This window comes from Pan paniscus, chromosome 2 (genome assembly GCF_029289425.2).
Source record: "Pan paniscus chromosome 2, NHGRI_mPanPan1-v2.0_pri, whole genome shotgun sequence".
Taxonomy (NCBI): Eukaryota; Metazoa; Chordata; class Mammalia; order Primates; family Hominidae; genus Pan; species Pan paniscus.
The window spans coordinates 98,222,833-98,247,130 of NC_085926.1; the positions used below are offsets into that span (position 1 = coordinate 98,222,833).

Below are 24,298 nucleotides of genomic sequence, written 5' to 3' on the forward strand. Positions count from 1 at the left end.
TCAAACAGCAGCTTATTAAAATGTGTGTTTCTGTAGTGTTTGGTATATTTAACAATAATGGCTTAGATTTTGGAATGTAATATATGCTTTTGTAGCCATTAGAAATGGTGTTTATGGGGCCAGGCACAATGGCTCATGCCTATAATCCCAACACTTTGGGAGGCTGAGGCAGGCGGATCACCTGAGGTCAGGAGTTCAAGACCCGCCTGGCCAACATGGTGAAACCCCATCTCTACCAAGAGGCCGAGGCAAGAGAATCGCTTGAACCCAGGAGGCGAGGCTACAGTGAGCCGAGATAGCGCCACTGCACTCCAGCCTGAGGGACAAAGTGAGACTCCATCTCAAAAAAAAAAAAACAAAAAGAAATGGTGTTTATGAAAATTTTCTTGAAACAAGATACAATCAATGAGTAAAATAGGATGTATATTTGCAGATACAGAATGATCATAGCAATGTTAAAAAAAAAAAAAAGGAAGTATGCCTCTGGCTGTTGGGTTATAGGAGATTTTCCCTTTGTTTTCCTCTATTCAACTATTCTACAGTTCATGTGTATTATTATTTTTTAAAATTTTGAATTAAGGCATTGTTATGATTACAAAAGAAATACATATATTTGTGGAAATATATACAGCATAACAACCACAAAGGATAAAATAAAAATCTGTTACCTACCACCTATAGGTAAAACAGATGAGGTCTTGGTGCTTACCTTTTTACCTTTTTGCCCTATGCACATATGTAACAGAAATGGAATTAAAACTGTACACAGCATTCTGAGCATTTTATTATAGAAGTTTAAGCTCATGCAAAAGTGTAGAACTTGTATAATGAACTCCCATGTGCCCATAACCCAGCTTTAACTGGTATCAACATTTAGCCAATGTTGTTTGATTAGTATCCTCATCCTTTCCTCCCCACCCAACTCACTGGATTGTTTTAAAGCAAATCCTTGCTAGCATACTAAAAGTCTGAAACATTTAAAAGAATGGTAATTCCTGGCTGGGTACAGTGGCTCACACCTGTAATCCCAGCACTTTGGGAAGTTGAGGCAGGTGGATCACCTGAGGTTAGGAGTTTGAGACCAGCCTGGCCAACATGGTGAATCCCCATCTCTACTAAAAATACAAAAATTAGCTGGGCGTGGTGGTGGGTGCCTGTAGTATCATACTTGGGAGGCTGAGGCAGGAGAATCACTTGAACCCGGGAGGCGGAGAGGTTGCATTGAGCCGAGATCGTGCCACTATGCTCCAGCCTGAGCAACAGAGCGAAACTCAGTCTCAAAAAATAAAAAAGACTGGTAATTCCTTAATATCATAAAATAATTTCTTCAGTTGTCTCATACATGTGTTTTTATGGGTGATTTGTTTAAATTTGAATTCTAGTAGGTCTACCTGTTGCATTTGGATATGTCACTTAAGATTCTTTAAATCAATACAGTTTATTTTACATTTTAAAAAAAACCTTACAAAACAGTGAAAACATTTGCTCAATTTATTAAGTATTCTTTTGTATAATTTTAAAATGTACATGGCACAGATGTACTTTTTCTTTGCCAGTACATTGTTGTTTTTACATTAAAAAAATTGATTGTGTAAATTTACATATCTAAATATATAAATATTTTGGGTAATTTATTGTATTCACTAAATCAACATGAAGAAATATCTAATGTAGGAGGATTTAAAATAATTCTGCTGGTTGTGACATGACTAAATACTCAACATTTGGTGGAGTATGGATACCTTAATTGTAATCTTTGTTATTATTTTTAAATTCAGGCCTTTAATTATTACAGCATATTTTCCAAGAATGAGGAATAACATATGAAGCTAGTCACTTTTTAAATCTTTCTTCCAGATTGCTCTGAATGTTGCAGGAAAAGGTGATAGTTTGGCATCATGGGATGGTATTTTAGACTTGCCAGAACAGAACACTATTCACAAAGATTGCCTGCGGTTTATTGGTAAGCTGAATAATCACTTTCAAGCAGAGTTAAATTTTGGAAATAATTTTTGGGTTGAGGAATCACTCTTCAGAATAATCTTCTTATAATTTCAGAATTTGTAAAAGGCTTGTAAATAGCTTTAGAACTTTTCTTTGGAAATTCTTATGAAATATTGTCTATTAATTTTAAGGGAGCCTAGTTTTGACTGGGTGCAGTGACTCACACCTGAATCCCAGCACTTTGGGAGGCCAAGGCAGACAGATCACTTGAGGTCAAGAGTTCAAGACCAGCCTGGCCAACATGGCAAAACCCTGTCTCTACTAAAAAATACAAAAATTAGCCAGGTGTCGTGGTGGGCGCCTATAGTCCCAGCTGCTTGGGAGGCTGAGGCAGGAGAATTGCTTGAACACAGGAGGCAAAGGTTGCAGTGACCTGAGATCACACCACTGCACTCCAGCCTGGGCACAGAGTGAGACTCTATCTCAAAGAAACAAAAAAGATAACCTAGTTTTTACTGTTTCTTTTGCATTATATGTTAGATTTTTCATGTACATTTATGGGTTTGTTGTAGTCTTAAATTTGATTTTTATATAATTAAAGATCTATATGATTGTATGCAGCCCTCAAAGGGGAGCTTTGTTCCAAAAGTTTATCTATAAATCATAGTTTGTGGACTGCTGTAGAGAAACTATTATAAATTGTGATGAATAGGTTTCCAGTCACCCCACAACATCTATTTCATTTCACAATGTGGATCAATTTAGTTTATACTTCTTTTAAATTCATCTCTAGTGCATTGTATTTTTGTTTCTCTTTCCATCATATTTTAGTTAAATTATTAGCTTGATAGGCCTATGTGTGGTAAGCACAGCAGAAACATTATTGCTGGTGTGGACAAAAGAAAGAATTTGATAGTGGAGAATGAATTCCTTTCCCTCTTCCTGCCAAAATTATAGCAACAACTGCCCATCATGGAGTAGGTGATAATCTGTGTAGAAAACCCTTTTGCTTCCCAGGAATATGGGCTATGCCTATCTTTACCTATCCCTTTAATTCAGATTGGCCATTCTTATGTTTGACATATATATAGATCAGGTATTACTAAGTGCTAATGTTTAGTAAATACTGAATGTATAGAAGTCTTCTGTTTCTTTCCCTTCTCTCTCAACAGACTAGGTAAGAAAACATGCTTAAGTGAAACTGTTATTCTTAATTTTCTTTAAATTTTCTTTAAACTGTCTTAAAGTTAAAAGACTGTTAGAAGGCCAGGAACAGTGGCCCATGCCTATAATCCCAGCACTTTGGGAGGCCGAGGCAGGCAGATCACCTGAGGTCAGGAGTTCGAGACCAGCCTGGCCAACATGGTGAAACCCTGTCTCTACTAAAAGTACAAAAATTTAGTTGGGTATGGTGGTGCTTGCCTGTAATCCTGGCTACTCGGGAGGCTAAGGCAGAAGAATCGCTTGAAATCGGGAGGTGGAGGTTGCAGTGAGCCAAGACCGTGCCATTGCACTCCAGCCTGGGTGACAAGCTAAACTCCGTCTCAAAAAAAAAAAGGCTGTTATAAAGCGTTTTGACTGTGTGTTTTCCTTGGGTTTTGGATCTGTGAACCAATGATTGTTAAAATAAGTATAAGGGAAAATATACTTTCATGTAGTTTCACTTTGTCTTTCTCTAAATGCACTAACATAGTATTATATATTTGTAAACAAGTGTTATGTCCAATAACAGCCCCTGACAGGCCCTCAGTAACTTTATTTTTAACATTTATTTTCTAGACCAGCTTTCAGTGCCAGAGGAGAAGGCAGCAGAATTACTTTTGGATATTGAATCTGTAATTACCTTTTATTGTAAATCACGTAACATTAAATATAGCACATCCCTTAGCTGGATACATCTACTGAAACCATTGGTGCATCTTCAACTGCCACGCAGCGATTTATACAACTGCTTTTATGCCATAATGAATAAGTACATTCCCAGGTAAAATATGATTCAGTTATTGTAGTTTTTAACAGTGAATACAGGCCTGGTTTGCTTTGAGCTAAAGTTGCTAGATTTACTTTGGCGGTAAAGTAAAAGGTTCAAATAATTTTGAAGGTTGTTTGATCCATAATTGTTATTTTATTTTTGTGGTTATAAACATTTTTTAAAAGATTCTTTAGTTAAAAATGTATACTTCTGAAACAGTGGTTATACTGGGGTTGGAGTTGGGGAGGAAGTGGGGAGATTTAGGTCAAAAGGATACAAAATAGCAAATAGGTGTGATGAACAAGTCGAAAGACCTAATATGCAATGTGGGGACTCTAGTTAATAATAGTCTGTTATATTGAAGATTTTTGCTAAATAAGTAGATTATAGCTGCTTTTGCCACAGAGGGGAAATTGGGGATATGAGATGATAGGTGCATTATTTTGTTCCACAATAGTAACCATTTTACTATGTATGTGTTTTTTATAACGTGTTGTATAATACACAGAAATTTATTTTTAAAAAATAATTTAAAAATTAAAAATTTCTTGAGTTTATATATATAATTCTTCCAGTTTATTTGGTGGTATCCCTATTTTAATTTATTTGCCTATAAAATATTACAGTGTTCAGGTGAAAAGTAAAATTTCTGGGGTGTTACCTTATTGAGCTTGGAAGGAAGTCCTAGAAATATAGGCATTGAACAAGTAAATTGAAGTGTGCTGAATGTTAGAAAGGTGAAATATAGAGTGCTATGGGGATGTATAATGGGGGCAACCTAACTTACCTTGGAGGTCAGGGATGGCTTTCCCATGGTAAGTGGCATTTGAGACCAGACAGATGTGCAGGTGGTTGTGATGGGGGTTGTAGTGGGGGTCGTGGTGGTGGGCAGCACTCATGAGGCCAGAAAGAATTGTTGTAGTTCCCAGTGCAATAGATCAGATAGTTAGAATTTTAGTACCAAAAGAAACTTTAGACATAGTCTAGACTAGTGGCTTGGCTGTACAACCTTGAATGCACATTAGAACTATTGGGGGAGCTCTTAAAAATCCTAATGACTATTTGCATACATGAGTAATTAAATGAAAATCTCTTGGTGATGGGACCTAGGCATCAGTTTGTTTAGAGCTTACTAATTAATTTCAGCGTGTAGCCAAGGTGGAGAACCGCTAATCTGGACCTTGATAGTTAACTGACTCTTATTTTTTACTACTTTCTATGTGATACCACACTGTATGAGGTATAAGTGTTTTGTATGGTTCTCTACCCTGGTTGCTTGTTAGAATCAACTGAAGCACGTTTTCTTTTTTTAAATAACGACTTTATTGAGATATAATTTATATTCCATAAAATTCACCATTTTAATGTGTACAATTCACTGGTTTTAATTATAGTCACAGAGTTGTACAGCCATAACCACAACCAATTTTAGAACATTTTATCACCCCAACAAGAAATCCCCTTCCCGTTAGTAGTCAACTCTCCATTTTCCCCCAAAATGGGGGGAATGATTGGTATGATTCTGTATATAAGGAATCATACCTTATATGTTTCTGTGACTGCCTTTAATGTTTAGCATTATGTTTTCTAGGTTCATATTGTATCATATATGTAAATAGGAGTGCATTTCTTATTTCATTTCTTTTTTTGCCAAATTTTTTATTGTATGCGTATACCGCATTTTATTTACCTATTCATCAGTTGATGGATATTTGGATTGTTTTCACTTTTTTACTATTATGAGTATGAAGCTGTGAACGTTCATATACAAGTTTTTGTGTAGATGTGTATTTTCATTTCTGGGATATGTGCCTACAAGGGGAATTGCTGGACCATATGGTAATTACGTTTAACCTTTTCTGGAATTGCCGGATTTTTCCATAGCAGCTGCATCATATGTTCTCACCAACAGTCAGTGGAGATCCCAGTTTCTTCACATCCTCGTCAACATTTGTCTTTTTGATTATAGCCCATCCTAGTGAGTGTGAAGTGATACCTCATTATGGTTGTTGACTTGCATTTCCCTAATGGCTAATGATGTTGAGCATCTTTTTATGTGTTTATTGGCAATTTATATTTCTTCTTTGGAGAAATGACTCTTTACCCAAAGTACTTTTAAAACATACTGGTCCCTAGAGTTTTGTTTTTTTTTTTCCAATAAATCTTTTGCACTCCTATTTTTTCCACAGTAAGCCTTTAGAGTTTCAGATATAAGTGGACTGCAAAGAGCATAGGTATAGATATTTTTAAATCTCTCCAGGTGATTCTGATATGCACCAGGATGGAGAGCCTCTGTGCTACCTTGAAGCCATACTGCTTTATGTAAGGAAAACAGACTTAAAGATACCAGAAAACAAGGCTAAGGTCATGGCAGAGCCAAGACTTGAATTCATATTTAGGAGTCATTTTGTTGTACTAGGTCTCTCAACTGCCTATATTTTAGCACTTCTCATGGCCACCTCTTGCTCTAACAGCTAGCAATAGCAAGAGACAAGATGTCCCAGCTTTGCCTCTGGAGAATGGTGGTGATGGTAGTTAGGAACAGTGGGGAAAGACTTTTGCATTATGCTTTGTAACATACTGTGTTGTCAGGTTTCTCTAGTTATTGCTTCTATGACTTCCATATGGAACAGCCCTCCAGCCAGGGCCAGCATTAATAGCCCTGGAAGGAACCCCGAGCCCCACAGAATGCTGCTGGAACTCCATTTTAACATATCTTCTTTTTTTTTTTTTTTTGAGACAGAGTCTCACTTTGTCATCCAAGCTGGAGTGCAGTGGCACAGTCTCAGCCCACTGCAATCTCTGCCTCCTGGATTCAAGTGTTTCTCATACCTCAGCCTCCTGAGTAGCTGGAATCACAGGCATGTGCGACCATACCTGGCTAATTGTTGTGTTTTTAGTAGAGATGGGGTTTCACCATTGGTCAGGCTGGTCTTGAACTTCTGACCTCAAGGGATCCGCCCAACTCGACTTCCCAAAGTGTTGGGATTACAGGCGTGAGCCACCACTCCCAACCTAACATATCTTCTTCTTTTTAATTATTTATTTATTCATTTAGACAGAGTCTCGCTCTGTTGCCAGGCTGGCGTGCAATGGCATGATCTTGGCTCAGTGCAACCTCCGCCTCCCAGATTCAAGCGATTCTCCTGCTTCAGCCCCCGAGTAGCTGGAATCACAGGCGTGTGCCACCACACCTGGTGAATTTTTGTATTTTTAGTAGAGATGGGGTTTTACCATTGGCCAAACTGGTCTCAAACTTCTGACCTCAAGTGATCCGCCCCCTTCGGCCTCCCAAAGTGCTGAGATTACAGGTGCAAGCTACCGCGCCCAGCCTTTTTCTCTTCTTTTTTTGAGACAGGGTCTCACTCTGTCACCCAGACTAGAGTGGAGTTGCACGATCTCGGCTCACTGCCACCTCCATCTCTTAAGCTCAAGCGATTCTCCTGCTTCAGCCTCCCAAGTAGCTGGGTTTAAAGGTACATGCCACTATCACCAGGCTAATTTTTGTATTTTTGGTAGAGACTGGGTTTTACCACTAGCATGTCTTATTACAGTTTCACATATAAGATGGCAGAATCCCGTCAAGCACAGTGCCTTGTACTTGAGAGCAACATTGCAGTATACAGTTGTTAAATGAATAATTGCTGTTGCAGTGGCTGACTCTCAGAGATGCCCCACTTTTTCGGAAGATGAGATGATGAACTAGGCAATTGTTTCTATAGTGTATGCCTCTACTCACTGTGTGTTCTGCCTTAGCATTCTTTTGCCTTGCATTTATACAGTAGGGTAAGTATTAAGACTAAGGAGGAGGTAGTCATACCAGTATGAATCTAGTTCTGTGTCTGGGCATCTCAATTGCCAACCTGGGGCCTTTTCTATAAAACTTCCTTCCACCTGCAGTATCAAAAAGTGATAGATTGAGAGTCATACAAATCCTGACATTGACCTCACATCTTAGATTTTAGAAATTATTTTTATTTTTCCCTTTAAATTACATTGTAAAACATTTTTTTTTCTTTTTTGATAACAAGATCTTACTATGTTGTCTAGGCTGGTCTTGAAAACCTGGTCTCAAGTGATCCTCCCTCCTCAGCCTCCTGAGTAGCTGGGACTACACGTACATGCCACTCTGCCCTGCTTAAAACACTCCTTATTAATGCTGTCATGTTAAAACTGTGAGGCCAGGTGCAGTGACTCACACCTGTAATCCCAGCCACTTTGGGAGGCCAGGGCAGGCAGATCACTTGACCCCAGGAGTTTGAGACCAGCCGAGGCAACATAGTGAGACCCTGATCCTACAAAAAAATTTTTTTTAATTAGCCAGGCATGAGGGCATGCATCTGTAGTCCCAGCTACTCAGGAGGCTAAGTGGGGAGGATCACCTGAGCCCAGGGAGGTCGAGGCTGAAGTGAGCCATGATCCTGCCACTACACTCCAGCCTGGGCAACAGTGAGACCCTGTCTAAAAAAAAAAAAATTTAAAAATTTAAAAAAACTGTCATTCATTTCATTGACTTTTTTACATGAGGCTTTTTACTTCATTTTCTTTACAGTTTGCTTTTTTAGAGATGGGACCCCTACAAAAATACCACTTGTTGAAATATTGAGTTAGATATGGAAGGGGGCAGTATGGCATAATGACTTAAGGTCCAGTTTCTGTATACAAGTCTTAGCTCCATCACTTCTTAGCTATTTTACCTTCAGTGAGCTACCTGACTTTAGTTGAGCCTCAGTTTTCCCATCTGTAAATTGGGTATATATTTCATAGGATTGTTTGATAAAATGTAAGATAAAATGAAATAACTTTGTAAAATGCTTATTACATTGTCTGGCACATGGTATTTCCTCAATAAATAGTTGACTTTTATTATGATGGCCTGTGCTTTGACCTGTTTATAAGTTTTTGCTGATTCATTAGATACATTCTTGCCTCCTTCCCTTGTAATAGTAGAATGTATCTCAGTACAAAAGCTGAATGGAGTAAATTTATGGAATTGAGGAATTAGTGAAGCCTACTGGTCTAACTGAAGATTGAGTTAGTCAGCATCTTGTTAACAGTAACACCATACTTTAACCAAACTGTCTGGAATTAACTGTGTTTTCAGTATTGCTTTTTGTTTTTAACTATACGGGTTAAAAAGTAACTACCTCTGGCCCGGCATGGTGGCTCATGCCTGTAATCCCAGCAATTTGGGAGGCCAAGGAGGGAGGATCACTTGAGCCCAGGAGTTCGAGACCAGCCTGGGCAACATGAAGAAACCCTGTCTCTACCAAAAATACAAAAATCGCCTGGGCATGGTGGATGTACCTGTAGTCCCAGCTGCTTGGGAGCCTGAGGTGGGAGGGTGGTTTGAGCCCAGGATGCAAAGAGGTTGCAGTGAGCCGAGATCACGCCATTGCACTCCAACCTGAGTGACAGAGCTAGACCCTGTCTTAAAAAAACAAAACAAAAAAAACCCAAAAAACATGTAATTATCTCCCTATATCCAGTAAGATCCACTACCAAATATCTGGTATCTTTTAAGAGTTTTTTTCCATGAAGTATTCTGTTTGAGTTATCACAAACATGGACACAAGAAAATGAACTAATGTGAACATAATAGTATCTAACAAATCCTCTGGGCTCGAAAGGTTTTCTAAGAGTGCTGTGTATGTGGGAGTTAGAAGATAATGCTTCTGAATTTGAGATCAGGGACTGAGCATGGAAAGAGGAAGTAACTATACTTCCTGGGGAGTGAGTCTAGTTCATGGACCACATCTGGAACTGCTCCAAGGGTTTGTCATCTCTGGGCTCAGATGCTTGGGTGCCTGGGTAGAGGGACAGTACTTTTCAGATCAAGCCTGTGAGTGGCTGCTGTGACCCATGGCAGAGGAATCTTCTTAGAGCTGAGCAGGCTGAGATGCTTCCTGAGATGATGACTAGAAACTGTAGGAAATCCATGGCCCAAAATGCATCTGTAGGTGCTTTGTAATTATTTCTAACTTTTATTCTAGGTTTAGGGGTACGTGTGCAGGTTTCTTATATAAATAAATTGTGTGTTACGGGGGTTTGGTGTACAGATTATTTCACCACCCAGGTAATAAGTAGAGTACCTTCTTTCTACTTTTGAAGTCTCTGACAGGAAAAGGTAATATTTGTTTTTAAAAAGTCTTTAGATAAAAATGTTAATGTACATGTTTGGTGCCTTTTACTTTAAAACAACATTCAGATCCAATTTTTCCATTTTGCTCTCACAATAACCCTTTGAAGTAGGACAGTTATTGAACAAGATGAGTATTTTGGCACCTTCTGGAATTTGCTCTGAGGAGTTGGTACTTGGGCCGCTTCAACAGTTTTTAAGGCCATTATTTCTGAAATGTTCACCTGCCCATTTCAGACTTGTACTTTGCTAAAGGACATTCCTGATTGAGTATATAAACTGTGGAGCTAACCTGAAGCCTAGTTTCTAGAAGTTCCTCTTTTTTGGCAGAGAAGGAAGGACTCCCCAGATCTCCTTTTGGGATCTCAGCCTTATCAGAATGACCTAAATTTGTTTTCAGTGATCCCTGTTAGTTCTCTCACTGGAGTGCTGCCTGGGTTCACCTGTGAGAATGTCCCTAGAGTGGCTTTAGACCTACAGTTTCTGCAACTTTTGTCAAGTCAGGGACATTGAAAAAGGTATTAGCAAGAGACCTCTGCCTGCTACTGTCAGGTAGGCTTCCAGTGAATGCTGTGGAGGGTATAGCAGGAAGATTGGTTACTGATGTGATTATTTCTGATCTGTTAATGCAAAAAAATTTTGCTTCTCTTGTCTTCTAGGGATTGTTCCCAGAAAGGGAGACCATTTCATCTCTTCAGGTTGCTCATCCAATACCATGAGCCTGAGCTTTGTTCTTATCTTGATACAAAGAAAATTACTCCAGACTCCTATGCACTCAACTGGGTAATAAAGTGAAAGTAGGAACATTTAATGAAAAATAGATTTATTAAAGCTATAGTTAGGTGGGTTTTTTTTTTTCAAGGAAGAGAAAGAAAAGTCCTAATTATAGATCATTACTGTTTAAACCAAAGGGGTAAAATTATTGGCATTTCAAAATAACTTTTTTTGCTCTTCACTCGTGTTAGTTCAGCTTATTTGATATGAAGTTCACTTTTATTGTTTTACATGTATGTGTAAATGTAACTATTTACAACTAATTACAAATAAATATTACAACTCATTTACATATATGTAATAAATATGAATATGTACATGTAATATATGATACATATAGCAGTTCAATTGAGAACTTTGTTTAAATTGTTGATGGTGTGTATAAGAATTGGTATACAGTCACAAGGAAAATGACTTAAGGTTATCAAATGGTTAATATAAAAGAATATAAAGTATAACGCTGTGCTCTATCATTCTGTATTTGTATTTTCAATGGGAGGTCTTACTTTAGGTCAGTGGTCCTTAAACCTTTTGGTGTCAGGACCCTTTACACTCTTAAAATTTGTTGATGATCCATATGGATTATATTGAGAAGTTGTTAAAACTAGACTAGGCGCAGTGGCTCACGCCTGCAATCCCAGCACTTTGGGAGGCTAAGGAAGGTGGATCACTTGATGTCAGAAGTTTGATACAAGCCTGGCCAACATGGCGAAACCCATCTCTACTAAAAATACAAAAATTAGTCGTGTGTGGTGGCGTGTACCTGTAATCCCAGCTACTTGGGAGGCTGAGGCAGGAGAAATCACTTGAACCTGGGAGGCGGAGGTTGCAGTGAGCCGAGATTGCACCACTGCACTCCAGCCTGGGCAACAGAGTGAGACTCTGTCTCAAAAAAAAAAAAAAAAAAATTGAGGAATTTTAAATGTTTATTAATTTATTTAAAAGTAATTATAAATTTATTACATGTTGATATAAGTAGCCTATTTTAAAATAAACAACTATTTTCCAAAAGAAAATTAGAGTAGTGGCATTGTTTTATATTTTTGCAAATCTCATTAATGTTTGGCTACATCAAAGATGGATTATCATATCTGCTTTTTTTTTTTTCTTTTTTTTTTTTTTTGAGATGGAGTTTCACTCTTGTCGCCTAGGCTGGAGTGCCGTGGCGCAATCTTGCCTCACTGCAACCTCCGCCTCCCAGGTTAAGCGATTCTTCTGCCTCAGCCTCCCAAGTAGCTTGGATTACAGGTGCCGGCCACCATGCCTGGCTAATTTTGTAATTTTAGTAAAGACGGGGTTTCACCACGATGGCCAGGCTGGTCTCGAACTCCTAACCTCAGGTGATCTGCTCACTTCAGCCTCCCAAAGTGCTGGGATTACAGGCCTAAGCCACCACACCTGGCCCTTATTTCAATCTGTGATAATATCACATATCATGTAGGCGTTGGAAAATTCTATTGTTCATTTTCGAGGGAATATATATGCAAAAGGCAGGTAAATTCTACATATTTGTGTAACAATAGTTTTGACCTTACAGATCCTTTGTAAAGAATCCTGGGGACTTCTACGAGGTCCCCAGACCACACTTCTGGTTAACTGCTGCTCTTCTGGTTAACTTGAGATCTTTCTAAAACAATGATTGGGACCTAGGAGACTATATGTTCATATTCTTTTATTATGTATTACTTAACTTTTCTTCAGGAAGAATCCCATTTCTTCCCATTATTAACTGTGTGATCTAAGACAGCCTCTGAGCTTCAATTCCTCATCTGCAAAGTGGAAATAATAGTACTGTACCTACTTCAGAGGATGATAGGATGAGTTAACAATCAGGAAATGGGTAATTGGAGAATTCTAACTGGTTTCACTTCTGGGCTCATTAAATCTCAAACCTCAGTAACCTGTTCTTTAATTCCCTCTTGGCCACAGTCTTGTCAGTTTTTTGTTTTTGTTTTTGAGACGAGGTCTTGCTCTGGTCTCTCAGGCTGCAGTGCAGTGGCACAGTCTTGGCTCACTGCAAGCTCCACCTCCCGGGCTCAAGTGATTCTCCCACCTCAGCCTCCTGAGTAGCTGGGACTACAGGCATGCACCACCACACTTGGCTAATGTTTTAATTTTTTTGTAGAGACAAGGTCTCACTATATTGCCTGAGCTGGTCTCGATCTCCTGGGCTCAAGCAATCCTCCCACGCAGGCCTCCCAAAGTGCTGGGATTACAGGTGTGAGCCAAGCCTAGTCTTGTCAAAACTGTAGCTTCTCTGAGATTCATATGTTGCCACTGAATCTACCTATTTATGTTAAAGTAGTAAACTATTTTTCTTAAGCATTTTAATAATAGAGGTCTCTCTGCCTAGGAAATGCCATTTCTGATGCCAGAGCTCTGAATTCGTGCTGATAGCTGGAGGTTTAAACTGAGTGGTTTCTCTTCAGCTGATATGCCAGATTGTTTGTTTGTTTATTTATTTATTTATTTGTGAGACGGAGTCTCTTTCACCCAGACTGGAGTGCAGTGGCACGATCTTGGCTCACTGCAAGCTCCGTCTCCTGGGTTCACGCCATTCTTCTGCCTCAGCCTCCCGAGTAGTTGGCACTGCAGGCGCCCGCCACCACACCCAGCTAATTTTTTGTATTTTTATTAGAGATGGGATTTCACCATGTTAGCCAGGATGGTCTCGATCTCCTGACCTCGTGATCCACCCGCCTCGGCCTCCCAAAGTGCTGGGATTACAGGCGTGAGCCACTGTGCCTGGCCTCAGATAGTTTACTCTTGCTACTAGTATCATGTTGATGATATAGAGTTTTTTAAGTATCATGAGATGAAACAATTAAAAAGTAATTCCTAAACCACTGTGAGCAATGCAGTGGTAACTTTCGTTGAGCTAAGTGAGCTTAAAGATGACTGTGTATTGCTATTCTGTTTGTATGTACCTCTTCTAATCTGTGTTTGTAATCGTAATTTTTAAAGCAACCACAAAAAACATTAGTAGCATTATGTATTTTAAAAGCCTTGTGGTCAAGTGTGATGGCAATTACATGGGCTGTGGAATCTCAGGCTTTTTTCTGTTCCCAACACCACTCACTAGCTCTGTGAGCTTGAGAAAGTAAAGTAATCCAAGTTCCTCACCTGAAAAAAATGGGGAGTAATTGAAATCTACTTTCTCACCTGTAAAATGGGGAGAAATGTGTTTACTTTCCAGGCCTGTTTTGAGAATTTAAATCAGAGATATTTTTAATAATACATGATAATAGTTTAGTATTAGCTTAGTATTGCATACCTGTTGTGAGAATTTAAGTAAGAGATATTTTTAATGATGTGATAACAGTTTAGTATTAGCTTAGTATTGCACAGAGTGCACTAAATATATGTGTTCCCGTTAATTCTCTTTAGCTGTTAAAAATTTTTTAAATTTAAACTTGTAGATGGAATTATTTCTGTATCTAATGAAAGTTGAATGATCTAAAAATATTACTTCATGCAACTTAAAACACAGTTGGGCTGTAGAGTTGCTTATAAATTAACAACTCTTAGCTCCTGAAATGTATTGAAGGATATGAATGTTGTTTATTTTTTTGTGTGTTTATTTTTTTTTTTTTGAGACAGAGTCTCACTCTGTCACCCCAGCTGGAGTGCAGTGGTGAGATCTCTTCTCACTGCAACCTCTGCCTCCCAGGTTCAAGTGATTCTCCTGCCTCAGCCTCCCAAGTAGCTGGGACTACAGACACGTGCCATCATGCCTGGCTAATTTTTGTATTTTTAGTAGAGACGGGGTTTCACTATGTTGGCCAGGTTGGTCTCAAACTCCTGACCTCAGGTGATCCACCCACCTTGGCCTCCTAAAGTGTTGGGTTTACAGGTGTGAGCCACTGCGCCCGGCCTAATCTCTTTCAAGTGATGTACAAGTGAGCTTTGGGAGCAATTCATATTTATATTATGATTAAAGTTTTATTAGCTGCTCTTAAATTACCACGTTTGATCCTCACAATTACCTTGTAATTTAAATACTGTGCTGTTATTATATTATAATTATTTTAGTTACTCTTATGGAGCTCAGACCATAATTATGCTAGTTATGCTATGGCAAAGATATGTGCTAGTTACTTTAGGTATTCTTTTCACAATAGTAGTAGAAGATGGGTAGCATTATTCCTCTTTTTTACAGAAGTAAAAATGGAAGCTTTAAAGAGGTTGACATGTCCTAAGTCACACAGTTAATATGTGGCTCCATTGTCCCTTGAATTCACATGTTTTGCCTTTGGATTTCATACACTAAGATTAAGGTACGCATTAAATATCAGGTGCAGATAATTTGATGTAATGTTTCTTATTCATTTGCTTTAATACTTTTAAGAGAACAAGTCACCTCCAGTGGTTTATGTCTCTCATTTCATTTCCTGATTACAGCTTGGAAGTCTTTTTGCATGTTACTGTTCCATTGAAGTCACTCAGGCAATATGGGATGGATATCTACAACAAGCAGATCCATTTTTTATTTATTTCTTAATGTTAATTATCCTTGTTAATGCAAAGTAAGTATCTGGTTGGTTAGATTTTTTTTCCTCTTTTCTCAGGGTGCTCTGTTAATATTTAACTCAAATTGATTTGATTCCCTTTTACAGAGAAGTTATTTTAACACAAGAGTCAGACAGCAAAGAAGAAGTTATCCGTAAGTATCATTTAATGTAGTGAAAACATTTCAGGTCTCTTTATCTGTGTAAGTTACTCAGTTTCCTCATTCGTACATTTAGGAGATTAGTCTAGAAGAGCTCTGAGGCTCCATTCAACTCTCAGATTATATAAACACTCTCCAGGTACAGACCTTAAAGACTATTTTCCTTTATTTTGCCATCTTCATTCATTCCTTCATATTTGTTCACTCTTTCATTCCTTTCCATATACTATTTCATTAGTTTCACTGTTCGAATAGATTGCCCTCCTCTGTTCCTCCCTACCCATCCTTAATTTACCTTTCAATACTCAGTTTATATGATATTTCAATTGTGAAACCTTGGTTCTCCTTTTGGATTCTCCCCACCATATCCCCCACATAGAGATAGTTACTTCCTCTCTATATTCCCTGGCACTTTGTTCTATCTGTATAACAATGTTTATCTTACTGTATTATAATGATTTATTTTTATTTTTTCACACAAGACAAAGTTCTTTAAGTCAGTAACTATTTCTTAGGCATTTTTTATGTTCAGGGGCCTTGGCATTTCTTCATATATGTTTAATAAATAAATCATAGAGTTCTAATTAAGGTTAATGAATTTGATTTGATTGCCTGACACTATTCTTCACTGACAAGAGATTTACATTAGCAGTTTCAGCTCATTTGGAGAAATCCACTTTTCCACAAGTCATTGTAAAAGCACCACTGTTGAGACTCCATTTGCATAGTATTTATGATGAAGATATTTCGGCTCTGATACATAAACAATATTTGCATTTTTCACAAACTACTAAATATTATGTCTATAATATTTCAGAGTTCTTGGAAAATACTCCATCCAGTCTGAATATAGAAGATATAGAAGACCTTTTCTCTCTGGCTCAGTATTATTGCAGCAAAACACCGGCTTCTTTTAGGAAGGTATAAGACCAGAAATGACCAACTATTTTGTATTTCATATTTTGTACATTGTTTTATTACTTTGTATTCACTTTAGTTAAAATAGGTTGTCAATTTTTTCTGTTTCTTTATGTGTTGTAGTTTTGTGTGATTTTTTTTTTTCATCTCTGTAAATACCTTCCCTAGTGGAGGAACAGACAAGTTAAAAAGATAGTAGAATGCATCTTACCTCTCTTCTGATTATTGTTATTTCTGATCATAAGAAAATTGACTGAGGTATTTTCTAAATTAGTGCTTTCTTGACTTTAAAAATTATATTACAGGGCCGGGCGTGGTGGCTCATGCCTGTAATCCCAGCACTTTGGGAGGCCAAGGCGGGTGGATCACAAGGTCGGGAGATCGAGACCATCCTGGCTAACACGGTGAAACCCTATCTTTACTAAGAAATACAAAAAATTAGCCGGGCGTGGTGGTGGGCGCCTGTAGTCCCAGCTACTCGGGAGGCTGAGGAAGGAGAATGGCGTGAACCCAGGAGGCGGAGTTTGCAGTGAGCTGAGATTGTGCCACTGCACTCCAGCCTGGGCGACAGAGTGAAGACTCTGTCTCAAAAAAAAAAAAAAAAAAATTATATTACAGTAGTAATCCAGTGGAGGAGGTAGAGTTTTGCCACTTTTCTCTGGAGTTCAGGCTTGTATAGTCTTAATAATGCTGAGCTGTCTTATAAAGAAAGGTCATTTAGGCCCCGTAAAGACTTAGATCCTTAGACCAGACAGATGCCTAATAAAGGACACCAGATTAGAAGTATGAGTGATGTGAACTCCTGAAAAATGAAACTCTAAGAAGCAAAAGCTAATAGTGGAAGAGGCACAAGTTTATAAAGCAGACAGGTTTGTATGTGACTTCAGGTGCCCATGAGAGCATTATTGTCTTTTTTTTTTTTTTTAAGCATTCTGCCATAATAATTTCTAGTTGGTACTCATCGTGTCACTGAAGTGTCAAGATAAAGTTAAGTTATGTTTAGTATACTGTGTTTTAGAAAGCAGGTAAAGGAAACCTTTTAAGATCATTTTCTCTCAAAAATAACTAATTTAAAAAGACTTATTTCTAGGGACCAATTTCAACTATTTTAATAATTTTCTTATATAGAACTCTTCAGTTCCTAACAATGCTGTATAAGTCAGATGGTAGGATAGTAGTTTAAAATACTGAATGAAAAAGAAGTCTTATTTTTTTTCTTATTCAAGAGCTGCACCTTTTATTCTTCAGACATAGTGAATCTGTACTAGCAGTTGTGAATTAGAGCAGCCTGTGGATCAGTATTTTAACTCATTTATGCAATAGATTTCTGCCACATATTTGTTTTTATTAAGATATGAAAAATTGTAAGTAACCATTTTTAAAATTCAATATTAACTACAGGTGGTAGTATAGAAAATAGCTATTTAGAATGTGTTTTTTTTTTTTCTTAGTCTTTCATTTTGTATGAACACTGACAGGGACTTTATGTGACATTTTTGTAGTTCTTAGCCTATAAAATTTGAGATTATGTAGTATTAAGTTTTAAAAAATCACAACTCAAGAGTATTATAATTTTACCTTTTATCATGGTTTAATAAGAATATTTTTAGGAAGAAAGTTTGATTTTTTTTTTCATAATGTTTAAAAATTTCCCTTCAAACAGGATAATCACCATCTCTTTGGTAGTACTTTGTTGGGAATTAAGGATGATGATGCAGATCTGAGTCAGGCTCTTTGTCTGGCCATCTCCGTGTCAGAGATCCTTCAAGCGAATCAGCTACAAGGGGTAAGTAAAGGAAACCCAGTTTGTTAGGGGACTGTTCATTTTAAATACAAGGAACCAACTTCCTCCCTGTTCATTGATTCCCACAAAATCAATTTACTGCAACAAGGTGGCTCTTTTGGCTTTTTGAATGATTGTGTTAAATGTTATGTTCAGAGGGTCATTTTAAAACTTGTCAGCTTGTGTGGTGTTTTAATTGTCTACAATTAATTATTGTTGACATTCTTGACACCAGTTTTTGTAAATCGCCATATCTTTTTTCATATTTTCAGTAGAGCAACTGAATGTGGCATTGTATAAAATACTTTTAAAAGGGTGAATTTAGCGTTTAACAGTTTCTGGTAGTTTACAGCTAATTGAATTACATGGTTTAGTTCCATACAACTTATAGCAAAGTAGAATTGTGAAAATGAAATTTTCTTCATGAAAATCTAGTAAGTCAGTTTGACCAATGATGTTTTTAATATATGGTCTTTATTACTAGTAGTGCAGCAGTTAACCATGGTGTGTATTTGGAAGGTGTAGTGTATTTCCAAGGTTGAGGGCAGGAAAGGAATGGACGTGGGAAAATAGCCTTTTATGGTAGATCTTTCTTAGTTGGATTTCTTACTGTATCTGTGCTGGTTATTGAGAATTTTCAAAATACAAGCATCTCACTTTTTTCTTATTCAAACTAATATTTAAAAACAAATGAAAACATGTTATCCAGTTTAAAGAGATCCATGTGAACTTCTTTAGTTGAAACTGGTATTTCAGAACATTCTCCCTTCATCCCCCCACACGAAATAGATGTTTAGTTCTTACGTGAATTGAGCTGTTGATAAATTTGCAGATTTATTTGCAAAAAAGAATAGCATGTCTACAGTTGTGTTTATAACTATATAGCGTTTTATAATTAGTTTTATAATTAATTATAATTAGTTTTATAGCTCAAACAGACACTCTCCTTCTATGTATTTTAAGACTTTCCAGTAAAGAACAACATCTAAAAAAGAAAAATGTTTTAACTGTTTAAAAGAAATAAAAGTATTTAGGACCTTCGGGTTATTTTCTGTGCTAACTAGGTCCTCCCAATTCCATGTGAGATCCATTTTTTAATGAACTTGTTCCCTTTATTTGGTTAACTGTGAATATTATGTTGTGCAATGTGAACCTCATGGGAAATTCCTGTATGTCAAATGTTGTTTCCGTTTTAGGAAGGAGTCCGGTTCTTTGTGGTGGATTGCCGTCCTGCAGAACAATATAATGCTGGACATTTATCAACTGCTTTCCACTTAGATTCAGACCTGGTTAGTATAAATGCTGATTAATTATTCTTAAAGTAACTTTTTTTCCTTCAGTTCATAAATAAATATATAGGTCCCAGATTGGGGAATTTTTTTCTTTCTGCTTAAGGAGGGAGTCTCTGCCCTTATGAGAAAAGTGTTGGTGTCAGGTTTCCTTTTCACCCAAATACCCTTTTGTGTTTTTGTTGTTTGTTTGTTTGTTTCGCTTTTGTTGCCCAGGCAGGAGTGCAATGGTGCGATCTCGGCTCACTGCAACCTCTGCCTCCTGGGTTCAAGCTATTCTCCTGCCTCACCCTCCCTAGTAGGTGGGATTACAGGCACCCACCACCAGGCCCGGCTAATTTTTTGTATTTTTAGTAGACACGGGCTTTCACCATGTTGGCCAGGCTGGTCTCGAACTCCTGACCTCAGGTGATCCCCCTGCCTCAGCCTCCCAAAGTGTTGGGATTATAGGCGTGAGCCACCACGCCCAGCCCAGATACCCTTTTGGCATCATAAAGGGTAGTTGGAAACAATGCTCACTATGGCTTACTATTGCTTACCATTTTTATGTCAGTAAATTCTGAACTTAGTTTGAGCTACCTAGTATAGCACTTAGCATAGTGCACTGCACCTACTAAGTACTCTCTGGATATCAGCTCTTACTGTAATTGAGTAAGAATTCTGTAGGCTTTATAGTATGAGCCATTTTTAATCATGAGTATTTATGCATATAATAAACTAATATTTAATAAGGGTAGTATCTGGCATATAAGCACTTAGTTATTAAAACTACTATCCTAGGTCATTTAATTTGAAGAATGATAAATAATTGTCAGAGATGTATAGAGCTGTTGGTAGAATTGAGGCTAACATCATTTAAGCCATTCTGGGATCATTAAAGCCTCAGGGATGGGGAACACAGGAATGGTATGAGAAACCTCTTAGCTAAATGTTAAGTCTACCTTTCCCCTTCCCAACTTGTCTGAAAAATTTGATGCTGAGACTGAAAGGGTGTGTGAAAGGGCCTAGGTAATATTGAGGAAGAACTAACAGATATTGTGAGAAAGGCCATCTTAGCTCATCCATATTCTGTAGGTGAACTCTGTGCCTTTCTCTTCCTTGATTCCTCTCTCATTCCTATTTTAAAAATTTACTCAAGTGATTCATGAATACTTGAATTAATTTTTTTTTTTTTCTTTTTTGAGACAGAGTTTCTACTCTGCCACTCAGGCTGGAGTACAGTGTTATGATCTTGGCTCACTGCAACCTCAGCCTCCCAGGTTCTGGCGATTCCCTAGCCTCAGCCTCCCGAGTAACTGGGACTGCAGGTGTGCGCCACCATGCCTGGCTAATTTTTTTTACTTTTAGTAGAGGAGGGGGTTCATGTTGGCCAGGCTGGTCTCAAACTCCCAGCTTCAAGTGATCTGCCCACCTTGGCCTCCCAAAGTGCAGGGATTACAGGCGTGAGCCACCATGCCCGGCTTGAATTTTTAAAAATTTTTAAAGAATATTATCAGCTTACGTAATCTTCCAGACTTTTAATATCTGTTTACATATTTTTTGTTTTGCCACTTGATTTTTCACGTAACAGTTTCTAAGAGATCTTTTGATTTAAGTACATTCTTTCTAATGATGCACAGTGGTCCATGGTACATGTAGGTATACTATAATTTATTGCCTGATTGATGTATATGTGGGTTATTTTTTGTTTTCTTGTAATAATGCTGCATTTAACATCTTTTTATACATTTTGTGAACTTATGCAAATATTTCTGTAAAATAGATTCTTAAAGGTAAAATCGTTTTGATGAGGTGTGTGGATATATACATTTTACTAGAGACCACCGTATTGCCCTTTAAAAAGGTGGAACCCAGCTATTTGGGAGGCGGAGGTTGCGGTGAGCTGAGATCGCACCAGTGCACTCCAGCCTGGGTGACAGAGGGAGATTCCGTCTCAAAAAAAAAAAAAAAAAAAAATGGTGGAACCTTCTTACGTTTCAGAACTCTAAATGAGAATGCCATTGGCATTATTGGACATTATCAATCTTTTCTTATCTTACCAGAGTGATGAGTGAAAAATAGTTGTAATTACCGATGAGGTTGAACATTATTTTTTGTGAGTGTGCTGTTTATATTTGCTTTTGTTTTTTACAAATTGCTTTTCTATATGATCTGTCCATTTTTCTATTTTTCACCATACTTTTTGTGTATCTCCATTAAAACAGTTTTTAAACATCTTTGTAGTTATTGTCGTACTTGTTTCCTTGAGGGTAAGAAATGAATATTTCATCCTTGTGTCTCCGTTACCTGGAATAGTGCTGATAAACAAACGCCTTCTGTTATTTCTGACAATCCTCTAAGAAACACATGGTTTACCATCTAAGGGGAAACTAAAAAAATAGAGCTTGTTTTGATCTATAGTTTTATACTCTTTCTGTCTTGATATCTAAGGATACTGTTGCTACTTGTTATTTAAGAAAAAACAAGAACAACAAACAGTTTTTCTCTAGTAGAGAATTATTTTCTTTGCATCAATCTTTGTGTGAATGTTCAACTTTTGTTCTATTGTATTATAGATACATTTATAAATATTTCTCTTATCCCAGGGATTTTATTTATAAGAGCCTTTTTTTTCCCTTCATTTTCATTGTGGCTCTTTAAATATTGGGGTTTTTCCTAAAAAAAATTTCAAATTTACAAATATATGTGAAACACAGGCTTGTCAAGTTTTTAACTTTAAAAAAATTGTCTAGATGCTCCAGAATCCATCTGAGTTTGCACAGTCAGTAAAATCCTTGCTGGAAGCACAGAAGCAGTCCATTGAGTCTGGCTCCATAGCTGGTGGGGAGCACCTCTGTTTTATGGGCAGTGGCAGGGAGGAAGAAGACATGTATATGAACATGGTCCTGGCACACTTTTTACAGGTATGCTGACATAAATTATTTCAGTTTTGTTTGGTTAATGTTATCACCTTTAAAAAATTTACGTAGATAACTTTTTGCTTGTCAGATTTATCTGTACTTTTCTTGGTTTTGTGACTTGTTAAGGTCTTCTCCAGATTTTTCTCATATGCTTATATGATTTTTTTTTATATTTAACTCAAACCATCTGGCATTTATTTTGTGTAAGAAGTAAGATAGGAATTAAAAAATATTTCTCCAGATAGCTTACAAATTGTACAGTTTGAAATACCACCTTATTAATATACCGAGTTCCTCTATGCATCAAGATCTATTTCTGGATTATTATGTTATTTGATCTTTTATTTTTTTTCTATTTGTTATTATTTTTTTGAAATGGAGTCTTGCTCTGTCGCCCAGGCTGGAGTGCAGTGGCGCCATCTTGACTCAGTGCAACCTCTGCATCCCGGATTCAAACAATTTTCCTGCCTTAGCCTCTCAAGTAGCTGGGCTACAGGCACACGCCACCACGCTTGACTAGTTTTTGTATTTGTAGTAGAGATGGGGTTTCACTATGTTGGCCAGGCTGACATAGTGATCTCCGGACCTCAAGTGATCCGCCCTCCTCGGCCTCCTAGACTGCTGGGATTACAGGCATGAGCCACTGTGCCTGGCCTATTATGTTACATTGATCTTTATGTGTATTTATGTCCTAGTACTTTTTACAGTAACTATATGATTCATTTTAATATCTTCATTTGAAACTGAATAAATACATATGCATATTCATTCACAACACCTAGCCATCTTTCCTTTTTGTGTTTAAATATTGTCTTCAACACAACTAATTTGAATTAGTGATTTTATGCAACCTGTGTCTCTGCTTTTTTAAAAATGTCACTCAGTGATGGCTTGTTTTTTATTATAATAGTTGCTTATTAGGTATTCTTTGGCAGTTTATGTATTAAAGTCCTTACTTTGTATGGTCCTGAACTATGGAATCAGCAAGATGGTAGGCATGGTACACAAGCCACTCAATTTGGATTCATTTCTATTTATGTTGTATTTTACTGGGAATCTGGTTTGAAAAAATTAGTTTAAAGATGAAATCCTTGAAAAGCAAAATCAGAGAAGGAACAGGATATTTGGGAGAGGAATTGTAGGATAATTTTAAATTTTATTAAAGGAAAGAGTTTAGAAGCATACAGAATAACAAAAATAAGGAACCAAACTCATTTCATTCATAAATTTAACTGGTCTACTCTAAAAATGCTTCAGGCCAGGCACAGTGGCTCCCACCTATAATCCCAATACTTTGGTAGACTGAGATGGGAGGATCACTTGAGCCCAGGAGTTCAAGACCACCCTGGGCAACATAATGAGACCCTGTCTCTACAAAAAATAAAAATATTAACTGTGTGTGGATGTGCTCACCTGTAGTCCAAGCTACTTGGGAGGCTGAGGCAGGAGAATCGCATGAGCTGGGAGATTGAGGCTGCAGTGAGCCATAGTCATGCCACTGTACTCCAGCCTGGGTGACAGAGTGAGACCCTATCCTCAAAAACAAAATAAAATAAAAACGCTTCAGTATAAACTATACTGTATATTGTAAGGGCTGTCATAGGGCAAGAGTTTGGAATATTGTGAACTTTTTTTTAATTATTCGAGTTCTTTATGTGGTTTTATAAATTTTTTCCCCAACTTTTATTATGGAAAGTTTCAAGGAAATTGAAAAGTAGAGAGAACTGAATGCCATAAACTCATTATGAAGACATAACCACATCATTATCATACTTTATTAAAAAAAATTTAACTAGTGTTCAAGTTTCCCTGATTTTCCTAAGATCTAAAACAAGATGTTGACATTTGGTTGATGTCTTTTAAGTTTCTTTTAGTTTATAGGTTCCTTTTTAAAATTTTTTCCTTGCATG

At 37.4% G+C, this 24,298-nt stretch overlaps 1 protein-coding gene across 2 annotated transcripts in view; it reads left to right on the plus strand.

The window, feature by feature from the left end:
- Nucleotides 1-24,298, plus strand: part of TBC1D23 (TBC1 domain family member 23) — a 64,951-nt gene that overhangs the window by 19,538 nt on the left and 21,115 nt on the right. For both annotated transcript variants that reach the window (XM_008975395.4, XM_008975396.4), the window contains exons 3-11: nucleotides 1,858-1,963; nucleotides 3,724-3,928; nucleotides 10,715-10,838; nucleotides 15,231-15,355; nucleotides 15,446-15,492; nucleotides 16,316-16,419; nucleotides 18,080-18,202; nucleotides 19,396-19,488; nucleotides 22,221-22,391. In XM_008975395.4, the coding sequence (XP_008973643.2) occupies nucleotides 1,858-1,963; nucleotides 3,724-3,928; nucleotides 10,715-10,838; nucleotides 15,231-15,355; nucleotides 15,446-15,492; nucleotides 16,316-16,419; nucleotides 18,080-18,202; nucleotides 19,396-19,488; nucleotides 22,221-22,391 (1,098 nt within the window). The remainder of the gene's footprint in view (nucleotides 1-1,857; nucleotides 1,964-3,723; nucleotides 3,929-10,714; nucleotides 10,839-15,230; nucleotides 15,356-15,445; nucleotides 15,493-16,315; nucleotides 16,420-18,079; nucleotides 18,203-19,395; nucleotides 19,489-22,220; nucleotides 22,392-24,298) is intronic.